The sequence below is a fragment of the Zonotrichia albicollis genome, chromosome Z, assembly GCF_047830755.1.
Source record: "Zonotrichia albicollis isolate bZonAlb1 chromosome Z, bZonAlb1.hap1, whole genome shotgun sequence".
Taxonomy (NCBI): Eukaryota; Metazoa; Chordata; class Aves; order Passeriformes; family Passerellidae; genus Zonotrichia; species Zonotrichia albicollis.
Genome location: NC_133860.1, coordinates 57,219,561 through 57,241,358, shown reverse-complemented (window position 1 = coordinate 57,241,358; position 21,798 = coordinate 57,219,561). Strand labels below are relative to the sequence as shown.

The window sequence follows — 21,798 nt, the reverse complement described above, 5'->3', positions numbered from 1 at the left end:
AAACTTCAGTTCTGCTTGCTGCCTTAGAACGTCCTTCTCTCTTTCAACACTTCTGTCTGCTACAGATATTTGATCACTACTACTTTCACTTTCCTGTTTATTTGCTTTCTTTAGTGCTTTGTTCACTCACATCATTTCAATGAAATTGTTCATCTTTAAGGCTTCCCTGGCCTCCTCCTGGTCAGAAACAGTATTATATTCAGTTTTATATAGATGTAGGTGTGTCAGAAATATTTTTTTAACTGAATCTTTCCTTAACTGCTAACTACTGCATTTTGGTTCACTTCATGGAGCAGTGTAGGAGGAATCCCTACAGATAAGGGGCATTCAGTCTGCAGGAACAGACTAAACCCAGCTGTTAAGCTTAAAAGCTGCTGGAAGTTTTATATAGTAAAAGATGTCAGATCTGCAGTGCTGGCTCTCTGTCTACTGATGGAATTCTTTTGGTGCAGATCATTTCCTAATGCAGATGTGTGGCCTCTGCTGCCTTGACATCTGTTGCTTCTCTGAGCTTTACTGCTTCAGTCTTACCTGTTACCATACATGGAATTTGGTTAACCCCAGCTAAAAGCAGGCCCCACCCATGTTTAGCCTTCATCCAGCCTTGGTTACATTCAGGATTTCTAGCTGTGTACTTCCTTAACCTGTGGCAGAAACTGATTATGTTTCCACTTTGATATCACAGCTTCTTGTGTTGTGTTACTGCCAGATACTTTCCTTGTGAAGTAATTATCTGTTTATGGTCTTTCCCATTATGTGTGAGTGTCATTCTTCCCTTTTGAAGCACTCTATACCATTGCACTCATCTAGCTATTCTCATACTAACCTAATTTTTTTGCAAGCACTTTCAACTGAGAGCACTATTTGACCATTTCATCAACTGCCGTCTCTGCAGCTGTTCACTTGTTGTGTCTTTTGTGTGTGTGGTAGTGTCATAGCTGAGTGTAACAGGATTTCTCTTTGTATCAGAATAAGTTTTCTTCTTCAGTAAACATGCTGCATTTTGCTTCGGTTGAATAATACAAGTTGTATTTTTGCTTTGTAAAATCAGATTGGGTTTTTTTAAATGTCTTTGTATGGAGGAAGTATTCTTATGTAGCTGTGTTAAAAGTCCATACACATACGGATGGACAGATGGATGGATGTTGTTGTTATGCATGTATGTTATGTATGTTAAAAAGGTATTTCTAGCAGTTTCACTGGTAATGTATTTTCAGAAGCAGGATCTGTGCTTGAGAGATAAAATAGATCTAACTAACTTATTTTAATACAACACAGTGGAATGAGAAAAAATTCTGTCTTGCAGCTGTTACATTTGTAAACAAATTCTTCTGCATTCTGTCTTGTTTCTTTTAAGAAGCTGGTAGCTCAGAAAGGCCAAGGATTTCTCTCAAACCTCAGCTGAGCTTTTATACAAGCTTACAAAATCATGTAGTAGTAGTTGCCTTTCTATTTGCCTGAGGTAGGATTAGTACTCTATATACTACACAGTGATAGCACTTAAGTCCAGTTGGACATTAGGAGGAATTTCTTCACAGGAAGGGTGAAGGATTGATTAAACATTGTAATGGCCTGCCCAGGGAGTTGGTGGACAAGATGTTTAAGGGAAGACTGGACGTGGCACACAGTGCCATGGTCTAGTTCACATGGTCATGTTTGGGCAAAGGTTGGACTAGAATGATCTCAGAGATCTTTTCCAGCCTAATTGATTCTGTGATTCTTTAATCCGGTTTTTTCCAGGTGACTCATTTCTGGCTACAAACCCTGTCTAATTACTGTCTGTTTTTTAATTCCATTTCATGTCTTGGGTTTGTAAGTTTTTCAGGAACAGGGCTCTCTTCCTGATAAGCAAGAAGTGCTTGATGTGTATGGTTGCTGGCAATATGTTGTTCACTGTCCTACCAGATGCAAATTAGGACTGTAGCAAAGCACACAATTTGAAATTACTTGGAAGATAACCTTTACATCCAAATCAGGCAATGAATGCCTGTAGAATAAAAAGTGAATTTTGCTGTCAATGATAATTGGGGAGGCTTTTGAAGTATCTTTTCCATTTTGAGTGTATACTTGCAAATATAAATGCAGAAGTCGCTTATCTCTCCCCAGTGAAGCACACACACACAAAACATGCAGTTTTCATTACTTAGCTATGTCTCAAGAAAGATTTATTCTTCTGTTTTCTTCTGCCAGTTTCAAGGGAAGAATGCTCTGAAAATACTTAACACACTAATTGAATCAGGAAAATCAAAGGGGTCACCTGTTGGCCATGTCTGCTTTAGCTGTCTCTTTAGGTTGTGTTTCAAGCTGAGTTTGTTTGTTGGTTTTTTTTAGCAACATCTGTTCTAACTCTTGTTTTCTGTGTGTGTGTGTGGAGAGAGGATGTTTAAGTATGTTAAGCCATTTGTTCAAACTGGCCTTGCGGCAGCATCAAAGAAATTTGAAAGGCAATGCCAACATTTTAAAGAAAAAATGTCCAGAGCAGCAGAAAGTAAATACACCATGCCTTGATTTTTGGAAGATATTTAAAGCAATTTCAAAGAAAAAGTATTAACTTGAAATTACTCAATATTGACCTGTTAATGACAGCTTGTTATTAACAGTTGTTACCTCCTGGCCATGCTGGGGATGGTGTTTAATGGTATTTGAAGAAGAGATATGCAAAAAGAGGAGTTTTAGGTATTCTTTAAGGAGACCTTAGTGTTAAAGGCTATCCAAGAGGGATGAGACATGTTGTGATGGAAGACCATACGGATATTTCTCGTAAGTTGGTCCTTTGTGAATTCTTTTCTGAGTGTTTTTGACAGTAGAAAGTTCAATTCATTCTGCTCATAGTATTTTGCTTCTGAAACTACAGATTTCTTTTTGTTGTTGTTGATTTTGGGGGGAGGGAGGGGGTGTTTGTTGGTTTTTTTTGTTCTTTGTTTTCTCTTAGTTTATGACATCTGGATTTAGTTACTGGATATTGCCCCAGCACTGGGGAGGAAGAGGAAGTACAGAATTTGGATTAATGCAAATGTTCTGTAGGAAGATCAAACATAAATAACTGTTTTAGTCCTGTCTCCTGTGTGTATCCACAATTTGTGTACTAGATGATAGCTTTACTGATATCTCTGCAAGTTTTTGTGTTTTGATTTACATCTTAAAAGCTTAATTTAAACAAATTTACAAACTGGTGAAACCCGAGTCATAAGATAAATATAAGAATTCAGTTGAACAGGAGCCTTTTCACTGCAGTCTATAGCTGAACAACTCCTGCACAAATCTATAAAGATTGTTTTAAAATATATATTTCTTTAGATTGACAAGATTTTTTATTGTTGCACACTTGAAACATTTGTTCTTGATTCCACTCTTTTCCAGCACTTTTGCACTCTGTGATAATTAATTATGCCTTCTGTAGTAAACAAATTACTTGAAATTATTGAAGTCTGTCTTAAAATAATCTTTTTCCTTTTCTGTCTTTTTCCAAAAATAGATAATATACCTGAGAGAATCCCCAGAAGATGTGTACAGGCTTATATTGTCAGGAAGTGTTTCATATCTTCCTTTCAGGTAAATAACGAGTTGATAGAACTTTCTGTACCTTGATATTTTGAAGAAGAATGTAAAATTTTTCAGTACTAATTTCTGCTGTGTTGGTTTTCTGGGGTTTTATTTCATTTTGTTTTGTTTTGGGGTGGATTTTTCTTTGTTTGAGGGGTTTTTGTTTGTTTGTTTTTTTGTGGATTGTTTTTGGGTGGTTGGTTTTTGGGTTGCATTTTTTTTGGTGTTGAACTTTTTACTTGGGACACACTCACTGTCCTAACCTTAGGTATTGAGTGAATCAGAGGTGTTACCAGCTGGTAGTGAAGTGTCCCAGCAGAAGGGGAAGGAGCCCCACTGTTTGTATCCACTCATTGAGCTTTTTAATCTTCCTTATTGCTTCTCACCTGGCAGTCTGATTTTGTGCCAGTAGCTGATAGTTAAACATATCGAGATATCTGTCATTCACTACAGAGGGCTTGCAATACTTAATAGCATTCTTTATGCACAAGGCAGTATTTGCAGATTTCTGCACATATTTGGCAAGTAGGAAGTTGTCATCAGTGTATTCCAGGAGCCATCTCTGTTGCCCTACTGTGCTATGCTTCCAAAACATATCAGAGTGGTTGCAGTTCCCTGTGAGGACCATGGCCTAAGAATGTGAGGCTGCTTCTTTCTGACTATAGAAGGCTTTATCTATTTGTTCCTTCACATCAGGTGGTCTAAGAGACACGTGCTACTGCGATGTCAACTTTATGTGTCCTTGCTTTGACTTGAGTAACATTCTATTATTTCTGTCTCCTCCTAATTTCTGCCCTTTTTCACACTGATTCATAAGGAAGGAAAGGATAGAAAAAATTACTAGAGACAGCTGTCCAGGTTCTTCAAAATTCTTCTTTATCTCAGCTGAAATTTGAACATGAAATGTTTTCTACTTATTAGAAACATTAGCTGATAAGGGCTGCATGGTCTTAAGGTGTTCTGCCAAGGCATAATGGTTCTCTGGTGTAGATTCAGTTTAATTTATTTATTTACTTCACTATAATATTTCTGTGGAATTCGTAATCTGTGGTGCTTATGAAATTTTGTAATGGTCACATACTAAGAACATGCAATTCCTGGATCAACAGAATTAAAAAACTTTTCACTGAAAGGAGCTGTTTTAATGACAGTAGTTTCTCCTCTTGTATAAGCATTAACTATTTATGCTTCTTAAGGAAAATATTTTATTATATTTACTAAGGAAAATATTTTCTATTTTATTATATTTGCTATAATTTATTGTATAATTACTATTAGATTTATATATTTACTATATTTACTAAATATTTTAGTATAACAGTCCATGTCAGAAATTGAACATTTCTGCTTTACAAAAACTGTGGCTGGAGTAATCTTACTCTTGTATCTGTCAATACAACTTATTTTATGTTGTTATTCTTGTAAGATTCAGTGTATGGGAAATGAAGTAATCATTTGATATAATTATTTCAGTTTAATAATCATTACCTTGAAGTAATTTTAAAAGGTGTTTTACAGAAGTATCTTCAATTGCTTTTCAATTTCAATTTTGGATTAAAATACAATAATTATGTTTTGGTCATTGTATCTTATAGGGATGCTTCCTTTGGTACTTGCAGTTTTCATCTAACGTTACTGGACTGTTTTCATGCAATAAACAAGGTCAGTAAATGAATATTTTTTCACATTTCAAAAAAATAGCTAAATGTTGCCCATCAGAAGAAGAAGGCTCAGGAAACTAGGATCCAATTAAAGCTGTGAACTAGCAGATCTGCTTATTGTTGCCTAGTTTACTATGCATTATGCATTGTCACAAAATAGATACAGCATTCTTCGAAGTCTACCAGTACTTTATATAATCAACAAGTGAAGATATTATAGAGGGAATTCTGAATTTTACTTGTGTAATCTATTGGGACAGTAATTCACCTCTAATCCAAAGAGCTATGTGTTAGGTTTGTTGTATGCCCCCTGGTGTTATGTATTAGGCTGAACATAGCCTTTCAAAGGGTTTTGAATGGGTTTGCTATATACTTCTGGCATTTGCAGCACATGGTAATGATTTCAGATTTTGCTTTAGTAATAGAAATAGAACAAATGTTAGGAGTGGGTGCTTCTTTTTTTAACTATAAAAAATATAAAATCTCGGTTTTATAGCAATATAGCAGTGAAGTAATGCAGCATTAAAGGATAAGGGAATGGAACCACATTATTTTTAGTCTGTATGAATAGTGAAATGGAATTCTGCAGCTCTCCACCGTACTATTGTGTTTTGTATAATGGGTATCTCTACCAAATAGTGATATTTTTGCTGGTTAAGTCATCTTCTTGAAGATTGGTGATTTTTCAGCTTTTCTGGGTATTTTGAAATTGGTTATTTGTATGCCAAGACTGGTGCATTGTTGTTCTTGCAGGTGAACAGGAAAGAAAGCTGCAGAAGATTAGGTAGTAAAAAAGAAAATTGGAATGTAGTATTTTTAATATCTGGAGATATGAGGTTTATCTGTGTATGTCTTCCTGTTTTAACAAATGGATAAACTATTAGTTACCCAAATGTTTACATTTTTTACACAGTGTTAAGGATTATGGTTGTGGCTAATTATGGGACATCATGGACTCACAGTAATATCTACTTAGGACTTTGTGACTGCAAGAAATTTGAAATCAGTGAAGATATTAGCAAATAGAATTTGTGCACAAAAAATATCTCCAATCCTTGAATGTGGTCTTTAGAATCTACTTAGAGCTTCAATAGATATTTTTTGCTGGTTATTTTTCTTTTTATTTTGTGCAGCTAGCAATAATGAAAAGACTAAATGCTTGAGTAGTCTGGGGTTTTTATACTGATTTCGTGAAAACAAAAAAAGTTGATTTACTAACTTCACTTATATTGAAACTTATAAACCTAGTTTGAAGCAAGACTGAGTTTTTCTGTATTCTTAAGTTTTGTGAAGAAAGAAGGGGAGAGTGTGTATTAAAGGACTTCACATAACCGAAACCAGTAATAAACTGTCCTCATTGAAGAGGCATCTTTGTTAAGAACTGTGTTCTGAATTTTAGGCTTTGCAGTATGGTTTCCTGGATTTTAGTACGTTTGATGTAGATGAATATGAGCATTATGAAGTAAGTGTTCAGTATCAATCTCTTGATTTGTTTGCTGTTACTAATGCTAAAGCAATTGCTTATAATTTCTGCTATTCTTTTGTAGTATTAAGTTCCATTTTTGTTTTGTCTCTATAAGTTATGATAGTTAAATAAAGGTTCATGGTCAGAGAGAGAATAGTAAAATCCAGATTTAAGCATAATTATGTTCAAACATGGGGAAAAGCAGAAACCAAAATGGAAATAAATGGGAGTCTCCTTTATTAGTAAAACCCTGGATATTCTTGAGCAGTCTTGATGAAAAACTAAAGGGCATACAAGCCCAAGTCTAACTGAATGCTAGAGAACAATCAAAGTATGTATTTGAGGACACATGGCAAAAATGTAATAACGCTCTTTGAGGTAAAGAAGAAAACAGGGCTGGGAAACTCCAAGTGCATAAAATTCACTTTGGGTCATAGGAAATTATTGTCACAATGAAATACTGCAACTCCTGACTGTACACTGTCTCAGAAATGCAAAGCTGCCAGATGTCTGTAAAGAGAAAATTAAATGGTCCTAGAGCTGAAAAATTAATTTTATAATTTGTGAATGGTGGTAAGGCCAATTGGTAAGACCAATTTAGAATCGTATCAAAACTAAAAATTTGAAAGTTGCTCTTCATCTCAAGGGCATGAGTTGCGTTGGTCTACACCTCTGATTTAGAAAGACAGGGACACGGGAGAAATGTGTGGTTGAGAGCATCTGTCATCCTCATGATGAAAAAGAAAGCAGCCAACTAACACACCTTCCTTTGACAAAAATTATACATAAATTCTATCTAGCATGTATTTTGAAACAATAAGGAAAAGCCTGAAAATACAGGGATAATGATAAACCAAGCATTTTCTCTTGACAGAGAGCAGAAAATGGAGATTTTAACTGGATAATACCAAACAAATTCATTGCCTTCAGTGGACCTCATTCAAGAAGTAAAATTGAAAATGGTATGCTTAAAAAAGGAGGTGGGGAACACAAGCCCACTACTTTCTTAGTTGATTGTTATCAGTAAGAACAAGCTTTAAAAATTGTTCCTCAAACAGTGTGTTTTTTCCTTGGCTCTTTTCCTTTTATAAGAACTCTGGCAGTAAAATTTTAATGCTTGGTTTAATTGTATCTGACCTAGGTGATTGTATTAAAGTTCCATTTTCAGTTAGTCTATTTCTTGTCTCTGTTTTGGGAGTATTTTCATATCTTTTTTTTTAAATATTTTTTATTTCTTCAGTTTAAGCCTTACTCTTTTTTAATCTTATGTTCTCAAATAGGCTATCCCCACCATGCTCCAGAGGCTTATTTCCCATACTTCAAGCAAAAGAAGGTCACCACTATAATACGCCTCAACAAAAAACTGTATGATGCCAAACGATTTACAGATGCTGGATTTGAGCATTTTGATCTCTTCTTTGCTGATGGAAGCACACCTAGTGATACTATAGTTAAAACATTTCTAAATATTTGTGAAAATGCTGAAGGTGTAATAGCTGTCCATTGCAAAGGTATGATGCAAAAATCAGTTTATATCACTAGTGATGTTTATAATTGCAGTTCCTGAGCTATTTTGCAGTATAATTCTATTATATCTAGTTATTAACATCTCTGCCAAACTGCAACTGTTCCATTAAAATTATTTCTATGATTCTGTTCAGCACTTAATCTTCTAATTTTCTTAAGTACCAGAAAAGTCTTCCAAGCCATTCCCAAAATGAGACTGGGGAAAGTGAGATTTACGATATTAATAGCTGTTTCTGCTAGAAAGTGCTAGTATTTTCAAAGGATGCTTTGGGCAGGCATTTGAAGTCCTGTCAAGTTTTCTCTGAAAATATAGGTTTAAATATACCAAGTGGTAAACTTTTGGAAACAGTGCTGTATTTTGGGGAGATTTCTCAAAGTGTATGAGTGTTCTTCTGTAGCTACCAAAATCTTCATCCCTCAGAAACTATACTAGTTTGGGCACACTCTGAATATCCATTCCTCCAGAGTTAGGCTGCGAAGATTTTAAGAGCCTGGCCAATGCAGCTAGTATTGTTATTTTTTTCGGTTGTTCTAGAGGCAGTATATTTCCCTTCCCATACCATCTTTAATAGTCTATCAGACATTTCTTCTCCACAACTTTGCATCACTAGTGTGTCTGATAATGCTGTGATTGAAGGAGAAGGGCATTTTCCTAACCTGTTTCTTTGGACCTGCAAAGACTGCAGTTTTGTTCCTGTATCTGCCATCTGTTTGCTGCATTTAACAGAATTATACTGGAAAGTGAAAGAATTGTTGAAACCAGCACCTTGACTCTGGGAAAACAAGTTCATACTCTTATTCGTCACTGAGGTGATAAATTCAGGCATATCGCTTAATTGGTTATGCCAGAATATTGAGTATCAGTAATACAAGTGCTTTGTTATTATTCAGATTAAGGTGTTCTTTGGTAGATGTCAGACTAATGGTGTCTAGACTGTGCTTACTCTTGAGGAGGTTTAGAATGCTGTAGCCTGTTCCTAAAGCTGTCGTGGAAGTCATGGAAAGCTAAAGCAAGTTCCTAAAGCAAGTCATGGAAGCTGCTGTGTGGTTGTCTTGGCTGTTGTGTTATACAGAAGATTTTACAGTGGTGTTGATCAGTTAATTGTTAAATGAGCTAAGGTGGTGTGTGGTTTGCATGTGCAGCAAGTGATTAAGGAAAGATGCCACTTAGCTGGAGCAGTCCTCTCTTGCTTCTCATGTTTTTCCAAGGTAAATAGAACTGTTTTGAGGGCCATTTTAAATAAGGTTTCTCACTCTGGAGTACTTCTTTTCCTGTGCTAGCTAGTGCCCAGACTTGCTTATTGCAAAATTTGTTTTTTTCTTGGGAGTTAAAGAGATTAATTAGAGGGGGGCTGGGAGAACATCTGATTTCAATGCAATGTATGATTAATTTGCAAGAAGGTGCTGGGAGAATTCTGAAAAGAAAAATAAGGCCAACTGTTTTATCGCATGCTTATAAGCATTCTCATACCTTCATACATATTCACAGATAGATAAATAAAGGTAGCTAAACTTACAGATCTTTGTAAAGTTGCTGGCTTTGGAGGGTTACCTCACTCAAAGAAAATATGGACAGCGTGTTAGTAACCTTGTATATGATGAAACAGATTAAAGAGTAAGTTTCCCTTACCACATTTGATAAGTAGGGGTTTGTTTTGATAAATTAGGCAGGTAACTACTTGTCCAAGTAACAGTGTCTGTAGTTACAACAGATTCCAGATGAAGATGGATATATAAAAGAAGCCATTCTTTTATATTGCACAGCTGGTCTTGGACGAACTGGCACACTTATTGCCTGTTATATCATGAAGCATTATCGGATGACAGCTGCTGAATCTATTGCCTGGATCAGAATAAATAGACCTGGTTCTGTCATTGGACCACAACAGCATTTCCTGATGGAGTAAGTAGATTGAGTGTAAATTATTGCCAAAAATAAATCTAGATGTCTTTTGCTTCTTCTTCTTCTATTGTACACTTAACAATCCTCAGTGTTAATTTGTTGTGTTTTGGGCCTTTTTTTCCATGTTATGATAGCAAACAGGCAGAACTTTGGACAGAAGGGGATATTTTCCGTGCAAAGTTGAAACGAAACCATAAAATTGCTGTAACAAGAATTCTGTCAGGAGTAGATGATATTTCAATTAATAACACAAGAAACAGGAGAACCATCCAAAAGGACATTGAACTGGTAACCATCCAAATATTGTGCTCTTGTAAAAGTTGAAACTGTTGAGAATCTCTCAGGTTTTGAAAAAACCTGTGAGTGCACAAAAACTTTGTTAATCAAATTTTTTTTCTGTTCACCCTTTTTATATAAAAGGATATGGGGGTGGGGGAGGAAACTAGGGATGGCAATTATGAAAAATGGAGTTTAGCACACAGGTGAAGTAGGAGCATCATCATGTTTTACTCTTCTGTAATTAGGTCAATAATAGAAAAAACATACATTCTGCAATCAAAAACACTGATTTCATTTTGGATTGTCTGTTGCTTTACTGTGTGTATTGAAATGGAGGGGATGAAAGGGTGGGTTATGCTTATCATTTTTACTCATTTTAGTTTCTAAGTAATTGCAACTTCTGTAACACCTTTTGATGGTGCTTTTTGAAAAAGACAGTACCACTGTTTTAAAAAGGCAAGTGAAGAAGGGAAATGCTGTATTTAGTGAAGATCATACTGTACCTAAGCAAAGATTTCATAATATATTGCTTCCAATGCTTTAAAAGGAGACAATATTCCAATGCATGTAAGTCATGACACCACTTAATGGTTTACAGCTTCTAAGGCAGCAAACAGGAAACTGGAAGAAACAGAACTATATTTATGCAAGTGAATTTTCTTTGACTTTATCCTGTTGAGATGATTCTAATTTTAAGCTTTAAGATAAAGTTAATTCTTATATATCAAAGTGCCTATATTTAATCTTGATTTATCCCTTTCCCCCCTCCACTTATCCAGTACAGTGATGATGATGAAACAAACTGTTTAACACAAGGGGATAAGCTTCGTGCTCTGAAAAGCAAAAGGCAAGCAAAAGCTCCAACTGCATCTCCATTAGCGTAAGTCAGTTTCTGAATATATAAAATGCCAGAAACACTTTTATCCTTTTCTTCATGCATACTTCCCATTGCCCACAGATTTTTGCTATCAATGCTGTTTTTATTCCGTTAAAACAAACATGAGGTTCACTATTTCTCTGAAGGCTTGGTGAATGCTGAGGAGGCAGGGCAGTTTGGTTAAAGAATTGCATGACTGAATTTCTAGTTTTCTGCATAGTTTTTGATGTTGATATTCTGCACTTTACAAGCTCCTATAGCACTTCTGAATGCTTTTCTTTTAGTTTAATCACAAATATTCCCTTGTCTGTCCTGTGGTAGTATAAAATCAAAAGAATATGACTCTGTGTGGTTTTGTTTGATTGGCTCAAGTAAGGTACGTCCTGGTGTTTGAAGTAAAGTCAGAGTTGAAAGAAGGATTTTTAGCTTCCTTTCATTTTCTCTTCCTTGGAAGAGAACTTTCCCTAAATCCTGTAGGCTTTGTGATAATGTCTGCTGAATCTGGAAGGCAGAGTAGCCACTGTTTCTGTAAACAAATTCAAAGAACTGTATTTCTGTCAGTGAAGCTGGTAGTCTATTTTAGACAAGTCCTGAAACATCACCTGTAAAAGAAAGTTTGCATCTTTGGTAGCTTCTAAGAACTGTAGGTACAAAATACATCTTCCTGCCCTTAAACAAACTGCAAGTGAATGCAACCCTTGGAAAACTTTGCAGGATCGCGTTTGATTGCTAGGAAAGCAATGGTGACCCCTGGCTGTCAGACTTTTGGTAATCACACGTTACCAAAGTCACAGGCCACAGTCAACATGACTTTTATTGTGTTGACCTTCTGTAGGACATGATGCTTCTACCTTGCTGGAATTTTTATTTTCTTTTTCTTCTTTTTCAAGATCACCACTGTAAGCAGACTTTTAGAAAAAGTGAGAAGTATGTAGTAAAAATGTGCTGAAGGTAAAGGAATATATCTCTGGAAACCTTCACACATTGCTATGTCTGATTTCTGCTTTTGTTTTAAATCACTGTCTTCTGTTCATGCTTATCATTTACACAGGCAGCCATATAAGAAACAACATACTCAGAACAAGGACTGTGCCCAGCTGACTTAAAAAATACCAAAATGCACCACCTCAGTTACTTCAAATAACACAGTAAAAAACAACTACCTTGCAGATTAGTTTCCAAGGCACAGAAGTGCCTTAATTGTCAAGTACTTAATTGCCATACACTCACTGTATGTTCCATGTGATGAATGTGGACTGTGTGATAATCTATTCAGAGCCATTGTCCTAATACCTTCTTAATACAAAACCTATCTACTATTAAAATATTATTTGGTTCATGAAACATTCTGCAATATGTCTGCTCTAATTAGTTTGTACTTGTGTAGAATTAAACTAACTGACCTGGAGCTTATAGCTCATTTTTACATTGTGCATTGCTGCTCAAGGAGCTTCAATTTACTTCTTTCTCTTCCCCTGAGTTATTTTTATGGTTGCGACCTGTACTGAAATAATTCAGTGAAAAATGAATGTGTAAGCTCATACATTCCTTTGTGTTACTGTTGTTTTATTGAAGGAATATTTAGCTGCCTTACAAGAATCAGTTTTTTCTACTACAAGAGATGACTGTCTCTTTCCTTTTTAGTTTAGTCTGTTAAAATAATTATTCTTGCAGTGAAATTGATTACTTTTATCTAAACAAACAAACAAACAGAAGCTTCTGAATCTTCCAAGTAGTTCTATTTCAGAGGAAAAAATAAGGGGGGTGAGGGGGGGGCAAAGTAAGAGCACCAGAACCTTGGACAGTTAGTCTTTGAAAAATAGAGGCATTATTTACTTTTAAGTCACAAGGGACTTGTATAGTGTTTATTGAGGTTGGCTGTATAAATTCTTTATGTGTTGATGACTGGATATTTTATGTATGTTCTAATAAGCAATATTCTGCACCTGTGGCAAAGGATTATGAATTGGCTTTTGCTTCTTACATGGAAAGGTAATACACCCCATCATCTCGTTTATATAGTTGCTTGTTTCTGCAAATGTACCTGTCTGTGATGTAAGGTTTTAGTATCAGAATGTATGATTGTGAAGTAAAATGTGTGAATACAGGCTGCTCAAACTGCATAAGAGATGGCAGCAAGTGGTCAGAGATGTATTGCTCCTGCACACAATTCTTTCCAAGTGTGATACAGACTGTGTGAAATAGGTGACACTGGTGTGGATTTCAGAAGATTTGCTTTGATTCCAGCAGCACATGGGTACCACATTGGCAATTTATGGCTGTATGGATTGTTAGTCATAGAAAGTAAGAAATGCTTGGCAAAGTTTATAGAGCAGTATCCTTTTGAAGAACTTGAAACAAGCTAAAATGCACCAATAGCTTTTACTTTGAATTTTTTTTCATCTCTACCTCCCCCTCCAATCCCTTTTTAGATGGCTCCTAGCTATGCTGGTGTCTACACTGTGTAGCATTGTCATCTGGTGGATTGTATGTGGCTCCCTTCTGCCCAGCCTGCTATTCTGTCTAGATGGTTTAAGAACATAGTAACCATCAGGACCCCCTGAGAGAGAGCCACTGTGTAAGTGTCCCATTCCATTTCTCTACAATAGCTCACACCTTCTGTCTAGTATGTCTCTTAAATGCATGTTTTCATGTCATTTTTCTTACTGGCTTTGTTGCAAGAGTGAATTTCACTGCTCTGGCTTTGTTATATTCTTGTGTATATTATTTGGAATAATTGAGTGATTTTTATGGCTGGCTTACAATATACAAAGGCAAACAGCTCTTAAAATTAGAGTAATTTTTAGTTTTGAATTATTTCTTCTCTGCAGATAAGCAAAACTACATAAGCAAAATTATCTGTAAGAAATAAAAAAGTGCTGCTTTAAAATATGATCCTATCCTTTGCATATTGCAGATGCAAATGTTAGCTTCAGTTTTACTTCGAAGGTCATGAACTTGCAAAGTAGGCTAGTTTCCCAACACATGATTTTATTCCCATGAAATGCCAAGAATTAGAATTTGTTAGAAATGTCAGTAGGTCTTTGTTTCTATGAAGAGATCAAATATTATATGCTATGTCATAAAACATTATTTCTTTTACCTTTTTGACATTAAAGAAGATGGGGCAAGTTGCAGTGTTAGGTCCAGCCAGTCTGGTTTCATCATCTTTTGTTCACAGTTATGTTTTCTAGAGCTTTAGGAGACTACTTACATTCCTTTATTCTGTTACTTGGATTCAGCAGCTGAGAAAACATTAATAGCATATCAGTTCCTTGAGTACAGTTTTTACTCTTTCTTCACTCCACTTTCATCAGAGTAGCTGCAGTGATTTCTGTGCCTTGCTTCTACTTAAAAGGTGCAATGTTTTCATAAAATGACAACTTACATATTTTGGTTAAATAAAATTCCAACAGCACACAGAACTGTGAGAAAGTGCAAATGAACTTTTTGCTTGTTTGCTTGTTTCTGAGCCTCCCTGGAGCTCCTCTGTCATCATCATCCTCAAAGCAGAATGATTACTTTGGGTGAATACTTGAAATCTTGGTGCTGTCAGATTAAAAAAATGGTCAGAAAGTCTTTTACTAATTAAGAATAGGCATTCTCTCCTGACAGGCATGAAGGTTGAGATTTTCTGTCATCCATACCTTTGGCCTTGCAACTTTTTGCCTGCACTTTTTTAAAAAGCATGAAACTATTTCTGCTGACCTAAGTGACTGGATAACTATAGAATGAGAACTGGGAGACTTTGGACAGGTTAGTTATTCAGTTGGCCTTCACTGAGGTCATCTTAATCTGTTCTTTTTGAGAAAGAAATTATAAAGAAATAAAGATCATTTCAGCTTAATTTTCCCCCTAACCTTGTCAAATAACTTACTTGAGAGGCATGATTCCAAATAATATGAGAGGTGTGTTTTCAAAGTTTTACAGTGAATGGAGCACTCTTTCTTTTCTCAGTGTTCTCTGGAAGTCAGACCTCCGATTTCTGAACACATACTAAAAAGCTAAACTTAAAACACAGGTTAAAGAGGTGAAACAATCTGTGCTTTGTTTTGCTGTGCTATAAGATCATTTTCAGTCAACTATCATCCTTTCTTTCTCTTACTGTGTCTGTGTTCTGTCTAAAAACTAGAAACACTTATTCCTTGCTAGATGAAAAAAGACTGTTTGATGTTGGTAGATGTGATGCAAGCAATTTTGTTATTCCCATTTGCTGTGAATTTCCAATTACTGGTGCTGCTGCTTGACTTTTAAGATTAACAATGTGGGTTTGAGTATAGGGAGAGAAAACAGTTAGGCTTTTCTTAAAAACTTCCCCAACTTCCTCTTCTTTCTGCAGCTAATATCTCATGTTTTAAGAGATCAAATTATCAATAAGGATCATGGATCAATCTGGGCTAGCCTGGCAGTTGTGTTGGCTGGAGCCCTGTATGCTGAGTAGTTATTGGTCACTTGTTGCCTGTCGATGACTTGGAAGAGTAGCAGAGGTCTCAGGTCTATTTTCTTAACAATCATGAGGTGATGAAGGAGAAAGCAGTATTGCTCTTGACAGACCTTGTAAGACAGGTTGCCCAGATTGGTTGGCAAGACTAAAATGCCTTTAGCAGATAGAGAAGACATGTACCTGTGTAACCTCTTTTTTCTTCTTCTCTGCTTAGGATTCTGCAATCACATCTTTTTAAAAAGCTTGTTGTGTGGACTGGTTTCTGTCCAATGTGTATTACACTGATTGCAATTCAAGTTTTGTGGATTTTGTCCCGGGTTGTGGAGTTTGGGTTTTTGTGTGCTGGTGGTGTGCCTGTGTTCTGCCCTTGCACTGAGTTAAATGGTGAATAAGAGTTTTGAGTTATTTAAAAGTTGCTGCTCCTTACACAAGCACTGTTCCATTCAAACAGGTCTTTATTTGTTTAAAGGCCAAAGTATTAGCTTGAATAAGAAAGCAGTGTATGAACTTGTCTGCTATTTGTGGTATGTATTTAGGATCAGAACTACCAAGTGATGTTTCTATTACAGATTAATTGGAGATGAAAAATTCTTAGAATGTAAATGTATGTTTAATAGTGTGACTATTACAACATCCTATAGCCTGCAGGGTTTTGGGAGTTTTTTGATTTTTTTTTTTTTTTTAATTTTTTGTGGGGCTTTGGTGGTGGTTGGTTGTTTTTTTTCATTTTTTTATCATATCCATTGAGTTAGAAAAACTTTGTGTACATCAGATGGGTTTGCTGGTGTTTCTGGAAGTTGTGTGACATACTATTTTATGTGAACAGCTCCAAAGGAGTAAGGTAGGTGTCCTGAGGTCTTACACTTCTCTAATATAGTTTGGGATATGTTTTTCATGCTGACATTTTGACACAATTTTCCTGTACCTCTACTTCTTCATCTCACATTCATTATAAAACCTATCTATTGAAGCTCCTGCTATCAAGTGAGGTTGTTAGTGTAATTGTGCTAAACCAAAATTCCATGCATTGGTTTCTTCTCTCACCTTTAACATATATGCAGCAGCATTCTAATAAAAGCTGTGATAGCACTGTTGCTGCTCCTCAGCTGACAGCTGTGAGGCTCAAAGACAGCTCTGGGTGTTTATTTGCAGCAACCTGTCAGACAGTGGTGTAAATGAAAGCTTGTCTCTTTTCCTTGAGATGCTATCAGCCTTGGATGTCTAGAATTCTAGTCTGATTTTAAAATGTCTGTGTGATAATTTAGCAAATGTTTTGTTCACAGTGATTTCAATTTTTCTTTCCTGTAGAGTAGCCCACTGAAGTGGCATATATCTGAGATGTAAAAATGACATATCAACTGAAGAGCAGATGATGTTAAAGATTCTACTTTGCTCATGGCTGGCTCTGAGCTGATCCCATAAGGCATCTTGTTATCTCCCTTTGGCAAATGCAGCAAACTTACAAGGATGTTTTTGTGGTTGTTTTGGTTTCCTAGTGGCTATTTTTATTATAAGTCACATTTCCACTTAGAGCTTCTATTATTTTCTTTCTTTGTTTTGAACAGATGAAATTTTTTGGGAAGTAAGGGCTACCTTATGATACTGAAAAGATGAATATTTAAATGTTTGTTCAAAATGCTATCTTGAGAATTCATAATGCTTCACAGAATCACAGAATGCATAAATGTTGAAATAGACCACAGTGGGTCATGTGGTCCAACCTCCCTGCTCATGCAGAGTCATCCCAGACTATATGGCACAGGATTGCATCCAAATGATTCTTAAATCTCCAGTGCAGGAGACTTGACAACCTCTCTGGACAATCTTCCAGAGCTCAGTCACCTGCACAGTAAAGAAGTTTGGGTGTTGGGTTCAGAAGTTCAGAAGTTCTTCACATTCCGGTGGAACTTCCTGTACACCCATTTGTGCCCAGTGCCTCCTGTTGCTCAGCACCACCAAGCAGAGCCTGGCTCTAGACACCCTGCCTTCAGATATTGACAGACAATGATGAAGTCACCTCTGTCATCTCTTCTGGAGGCTGAACAGACCCAGCTCCCTGAGGCTTTCCTCATAAGAGAGATGTCCAGTCCCTTCATCATCTTCATATCCTTCCACTGGACTCTCCCCAGGAGCTCCATGTCTGTCTTGTGCTGGGCAGCTCAGAACTGGACACAGCACTCCAGACATGCCTCACCTGGGCTGAGTAAAGGGGCAGGATCACCTCCTCTGACCTGCTGGCAGTGTGATCTTCCTGATGGTCCCCAGAACACTAGCAGCCTTCTGGGCGACAGGGCACACTGCTGGCTCATATTTCAGTTCATATTAGATACGTACATGGGTATAAGCCATGCACATTCATTTTCTGAACTTCTGGCATCTAGAAAAAAGGGTGAAAGAAAGATTATGAGAGAAAGATTACAAGAATTGCATTCCAATAACTTTTGCTTTCTTTTATATGTACATTGCATGCATTTTATGCAGAGAGACATCAAATATGTGTATTTAAGGAGAAAACATGATTTTTCCATATTTCTGGCTGCATGAGCATTAGTAAAACAGAATGTGCCATGATCTGTTCATGTTTATATTTCAGTGACTGAATGTTACGAGGTTAAGCATAACCTCGTTCTTTTCTGTTCATTCCTAGAAGTTTCTATCAGCACAGATGAATGGTATAATGCAAGTCTTATCTCGCCACTTCTGTAGTTTTTAGTGCTTGGTTAAAAGTGTGATAGGACTGAATTTGTTCATTCTGTATGACACCTGTGGCACTAAAAAAAGAATTTCAATATTAGGACTTGCTAAAACTGTTTCACAATCACAGTAGAAAATAAAACATAAGCTTTCAGGTTTTAAATGTTTTCACCTTGGGCATGCAAGGAAAACATTTTCATTAGAAGAATTTGTTTTGTCTAAAGTTTGTGTTGTCTAAATGATATGAAGTTGAAGGCATCTGGGGGTGGTTTCTTATGCTTCCTGTAAAAGCAATTCCTTCAACTTTGAATGTCCTGTGTTTACAGGAGAATTTGCATTGCATTTTCGTAGTACTTGTCATTGAAACCTTGTATCTTATCTGAGCAACTGGCTGTTTTGTTTGAACATTTCAAACAAAAATCAAGTAATAATATTTTGCAAGGCTGAACTATTAAGAGAGATTTTTTCAAGTAGAAGTTTAAAGTACTTGATATTTGTGGGTATGTAGGCATTTGTTTGCTAATCAAGAGGTGTGTAGTAAAAATAATGTTGGTGATCAATTTTACTGCATAAAGAATATATTTTAGATGAAATTGTGTTATCTCAAATACATGTTCTAATTCTGAAGCCCATATAAAACAATGAAAACATTGGAGGTTTTTTCCATTTCTGTTTTTGGTGAGTATGTTACATGAATATAGAAATGTATATTCTCCCCATATATTCCTGTTCACTTTTGCTCCAAAAGTTAGCATTCAGTATTCATATCTAGGATTCTGTGAAAGTAGTTTCTTCAGAGTATTAACTGACCAGACTGTAACTTGCACTATTTAATGAAGGTTTTGATTTCCAGTCTGATGTAATCTGCTCATACGACTGGACTCGCTGAAGCCACTGAAAATTAGAGTCTAATAATAGCAGGAGAATAAAGAGTAAGAGCTAAGGTACTCCTAGGTCAGAATCTGTAAAACAGTGCATACTTTCACCGCTGGAACCTTGCACAAATGGAATAGAAAATAGATATAAAGTTGATACTTGTTAGCTCTATTGTAACACCCTCTTTTCAGTGTTTTTAGGAACTTTCCAATTACATAATCTTTCTTTTTTCCTACTCTTTACAGAGTAACTCTGCAGTCCAGTGTTCAGAAAAATAAAACCTCTGAACCTAGCATTTCTGACAGTACAGACATTACTAAAAGAACTACCAGGTCTGCTGCAAGAAAAAAAAGTTTAAAAAGGTGAGAGTTACCCTCTTTACAGATCCTGTAACCGTTTTCTAGGCAAATACTTTGAGCTGTTCTATCCACTACTGGCAGGAGCTTTGCCATAGTTCAGCTCCTTCTCCTAGCAATGGAAAGTGAGAAACAATTAAATGGTTTGTATCATGTACTGAGAACATCTGGAACCTTACATCTTAAGTAATTTATTTATCTTCCTCAGTCTTCCAAGTTCAAGAATTTTAAATAGTAATTCTTAATGTGAGTGAGAATTACTGACGACAGGGATTTTGGTAACATGAAAACCCCTTTGCCTGGAGTGAGAGACGGAAAAATGCCTCACAGCAGTAAGTCATATACTAGTCAGTGCATGAATTCAAAACTAGGAAGAATTCAATAGACAACTGAAATGCAGTGGTTATGGAAAGGTGAAGTGCATAAATGCATGTGTATACTGGTATGAGATTTTTTTACTGATAGCATGGCTGATAATGTGAAGTAAACCTGTTTGGTAAAGCTTAATGAAATTCTAAATTCTAATCGATTTATGGAAGACTGAAAGTGCCTTTTGGCCCAGAAGCATATGGCCAGACTACTCCTAATTTATCTTTGTGTTTGCCTGTGATCACACCCCTCAGTGGCAACTCTCCAGGTCATTATAAAAGAAGACTCTGAAAGCATAGTTTAAAACAATATCCATTGCTTACAATTTACTGGAATTTGTTTTAAACTCTTAGTGAAAAATGGGTCTGTCAGGTGCTGACTGGAAAGAGTATAAGATGGCACATAACTACTTCCTATGTGATGTGGCTTTATTCATAAATATCTCTGAAAATTTAAGTTGTTTTGCAGCTTTTTCCTCACAGAGTTCTTCTTTCTCTTTCTTCATCCTGTTACCTTGAAGGTAATGAAGTTAGGAAAAATTTGCTCTGTTAGTCAGTGGAAATAGTCAGTAGAGTGCAGTAAATCCTATTGAGAGACATTTTAGTTGTGACTTGTTTTGGTTTATTGAACATATTAAAAAACAAGACCTTTTCTAGGAAACAGGTATTTTACTAAAATCAGTGGTATTTTTCCAGATTTTCCTTTTGGTTGGTTGGATTTTTTCTTCATTTTACCCAATTTTTATCATGTCAGTTTTGGTTCAAATAGAATTGATGGGATTCTGCCTGCTGTTTTTATTCTTCATGCCTCTCCCAGTTTTAACTTAACCTGTTTGCAACATTTTGTATCTACATTCATGCATGTGTGTAATCTGTAGAGAGATTTTCAGTTCCTGGAAAGCACTTCTTCAAGCTGACATTAGTATTGTGTGAGATCCTTAGGAAAAAACAGCATCCCTAAAATAGAGCTCACAGAAGATAATAATTTCATAAGAAGTCCTTTAAGTGTATTGCCAGATGTATGGCTCTGAAGGCCAAGGACCAGGTCAATCTCAAACTTCATAAATTACTTCCTTCATATTTTAATGGACTTTCTAAAACTTCTACCCCAATCTCCTCACCATATACTGTTTCTTTTCTTCTAACTTTGGAGGTCAAATAAGTTTCAGTTAATTTCATATTTCCATCCAATAATCAAATTTGTCCTAATTCTAGAAGTCTTAATTGTTTTATAATCTGAGAGGGCTAATTGGGTCTGGTCCCTCTGAAGGGTCTTGTGGTGTGGCCATATAATTTAATGGATTTAGAATGCAGTGCCTTGTTGTTAGTCTTGTAAGTGTCCTTTTATTTTCCTGTACCATTTGAAAAAGTATCAGTCTTCTTTTAAGCACGCCTTTTCATTTAAGTTTAATTTGAAGTATGAGCAGTTTGCATTACCTCACAGTACTCAGATTCATTGAACTTAATCCAGATCAAGTGGATTGCCGAGTAGAGAATAATTATTTCTACAATATTGACATCCTGCCCTAACACCATCTGTCTTTGTCAAGACTTTGTTTATTTCACTGAACTTCACTGACATTACTGTATATCCTTATTCTTTTTCTTTCTGATACATTCCAGTGGAAACATCTTGCAACATTTTTACATCAATCTCATTTACTGCATTATGTCACATCAGTCAATTCTTTTTGTATGTGAATCACACTCAGGACCCATCTTAATGCAGTATAATCTGCACAGCTAGGGAATTCATTTGTCATTTCATCCTTCAGACTGTTGCAGACACTACCATGGATTGTCTC

At 36.1% G+C, this 21,798-nt stretch overlaps 2 protein-coding genes across 8 annotated transcripts in view; one reads left to right on the top strand and one right to left on the bottom strand.

Annotated features, from left to right (window-relative positions):
- The window catches only part of CDC14B (cell division cycle 14B), a 57,937-nt gene that overhangs the window by 17,777 nt on the left and 18,362 nt on the right, over positions 1 to 21,798 (top strand). For 2 of the 7 annotated variants that reach the window (XM_074532903.1, XM_074532910.1), the window contains exons 5-13: positions 3,476 to 3,552; positions 5,139 to 5,205; positions 6,604 to 6,666; positions 7,544 to 7,631; positions 7,950 to 8,180; positions 9,961 to 10,099; positions 10,234 to 10,387; positions 11,158 to 11,258; positions 19,515 to 19,631. In XM_074532903.1, coding sequence (XP_074389004.1) covers positions 3,476 to 3,552; positions 5,139 to 5,205; positions 6,604 to 6,666; positions 7,544 to 7,631; positions 7,950 to 8,180; positions 9,961 to 10,099; positions 10,234 to 10,387; positions 11,158 to 11,258; positions 19,515 to 19,631 — 1,037 coding nt within the window. The other 5 variants (XM_074532905.1, XM_074532906.1, XM_074532904.1 and 2 more) reach the window with 5 other exon arrangements.
- The window catches only part of HABP4 (hyaluronan binding protein 4), a 39,493-nt gene continuing 34,983 nt past the window's right edge, over positions 17,289 to 21,798 (bottom strand). Inside the window, exon 8 of the transcript XR_012578154.1 lies at positions 17,289 to 18,076. The gene's annotated coding sequence lies outside the window, so the exon portion shown is untranslated. The remainder of the gene's footprint in view (positions 18,077 to 21,798) is intronic.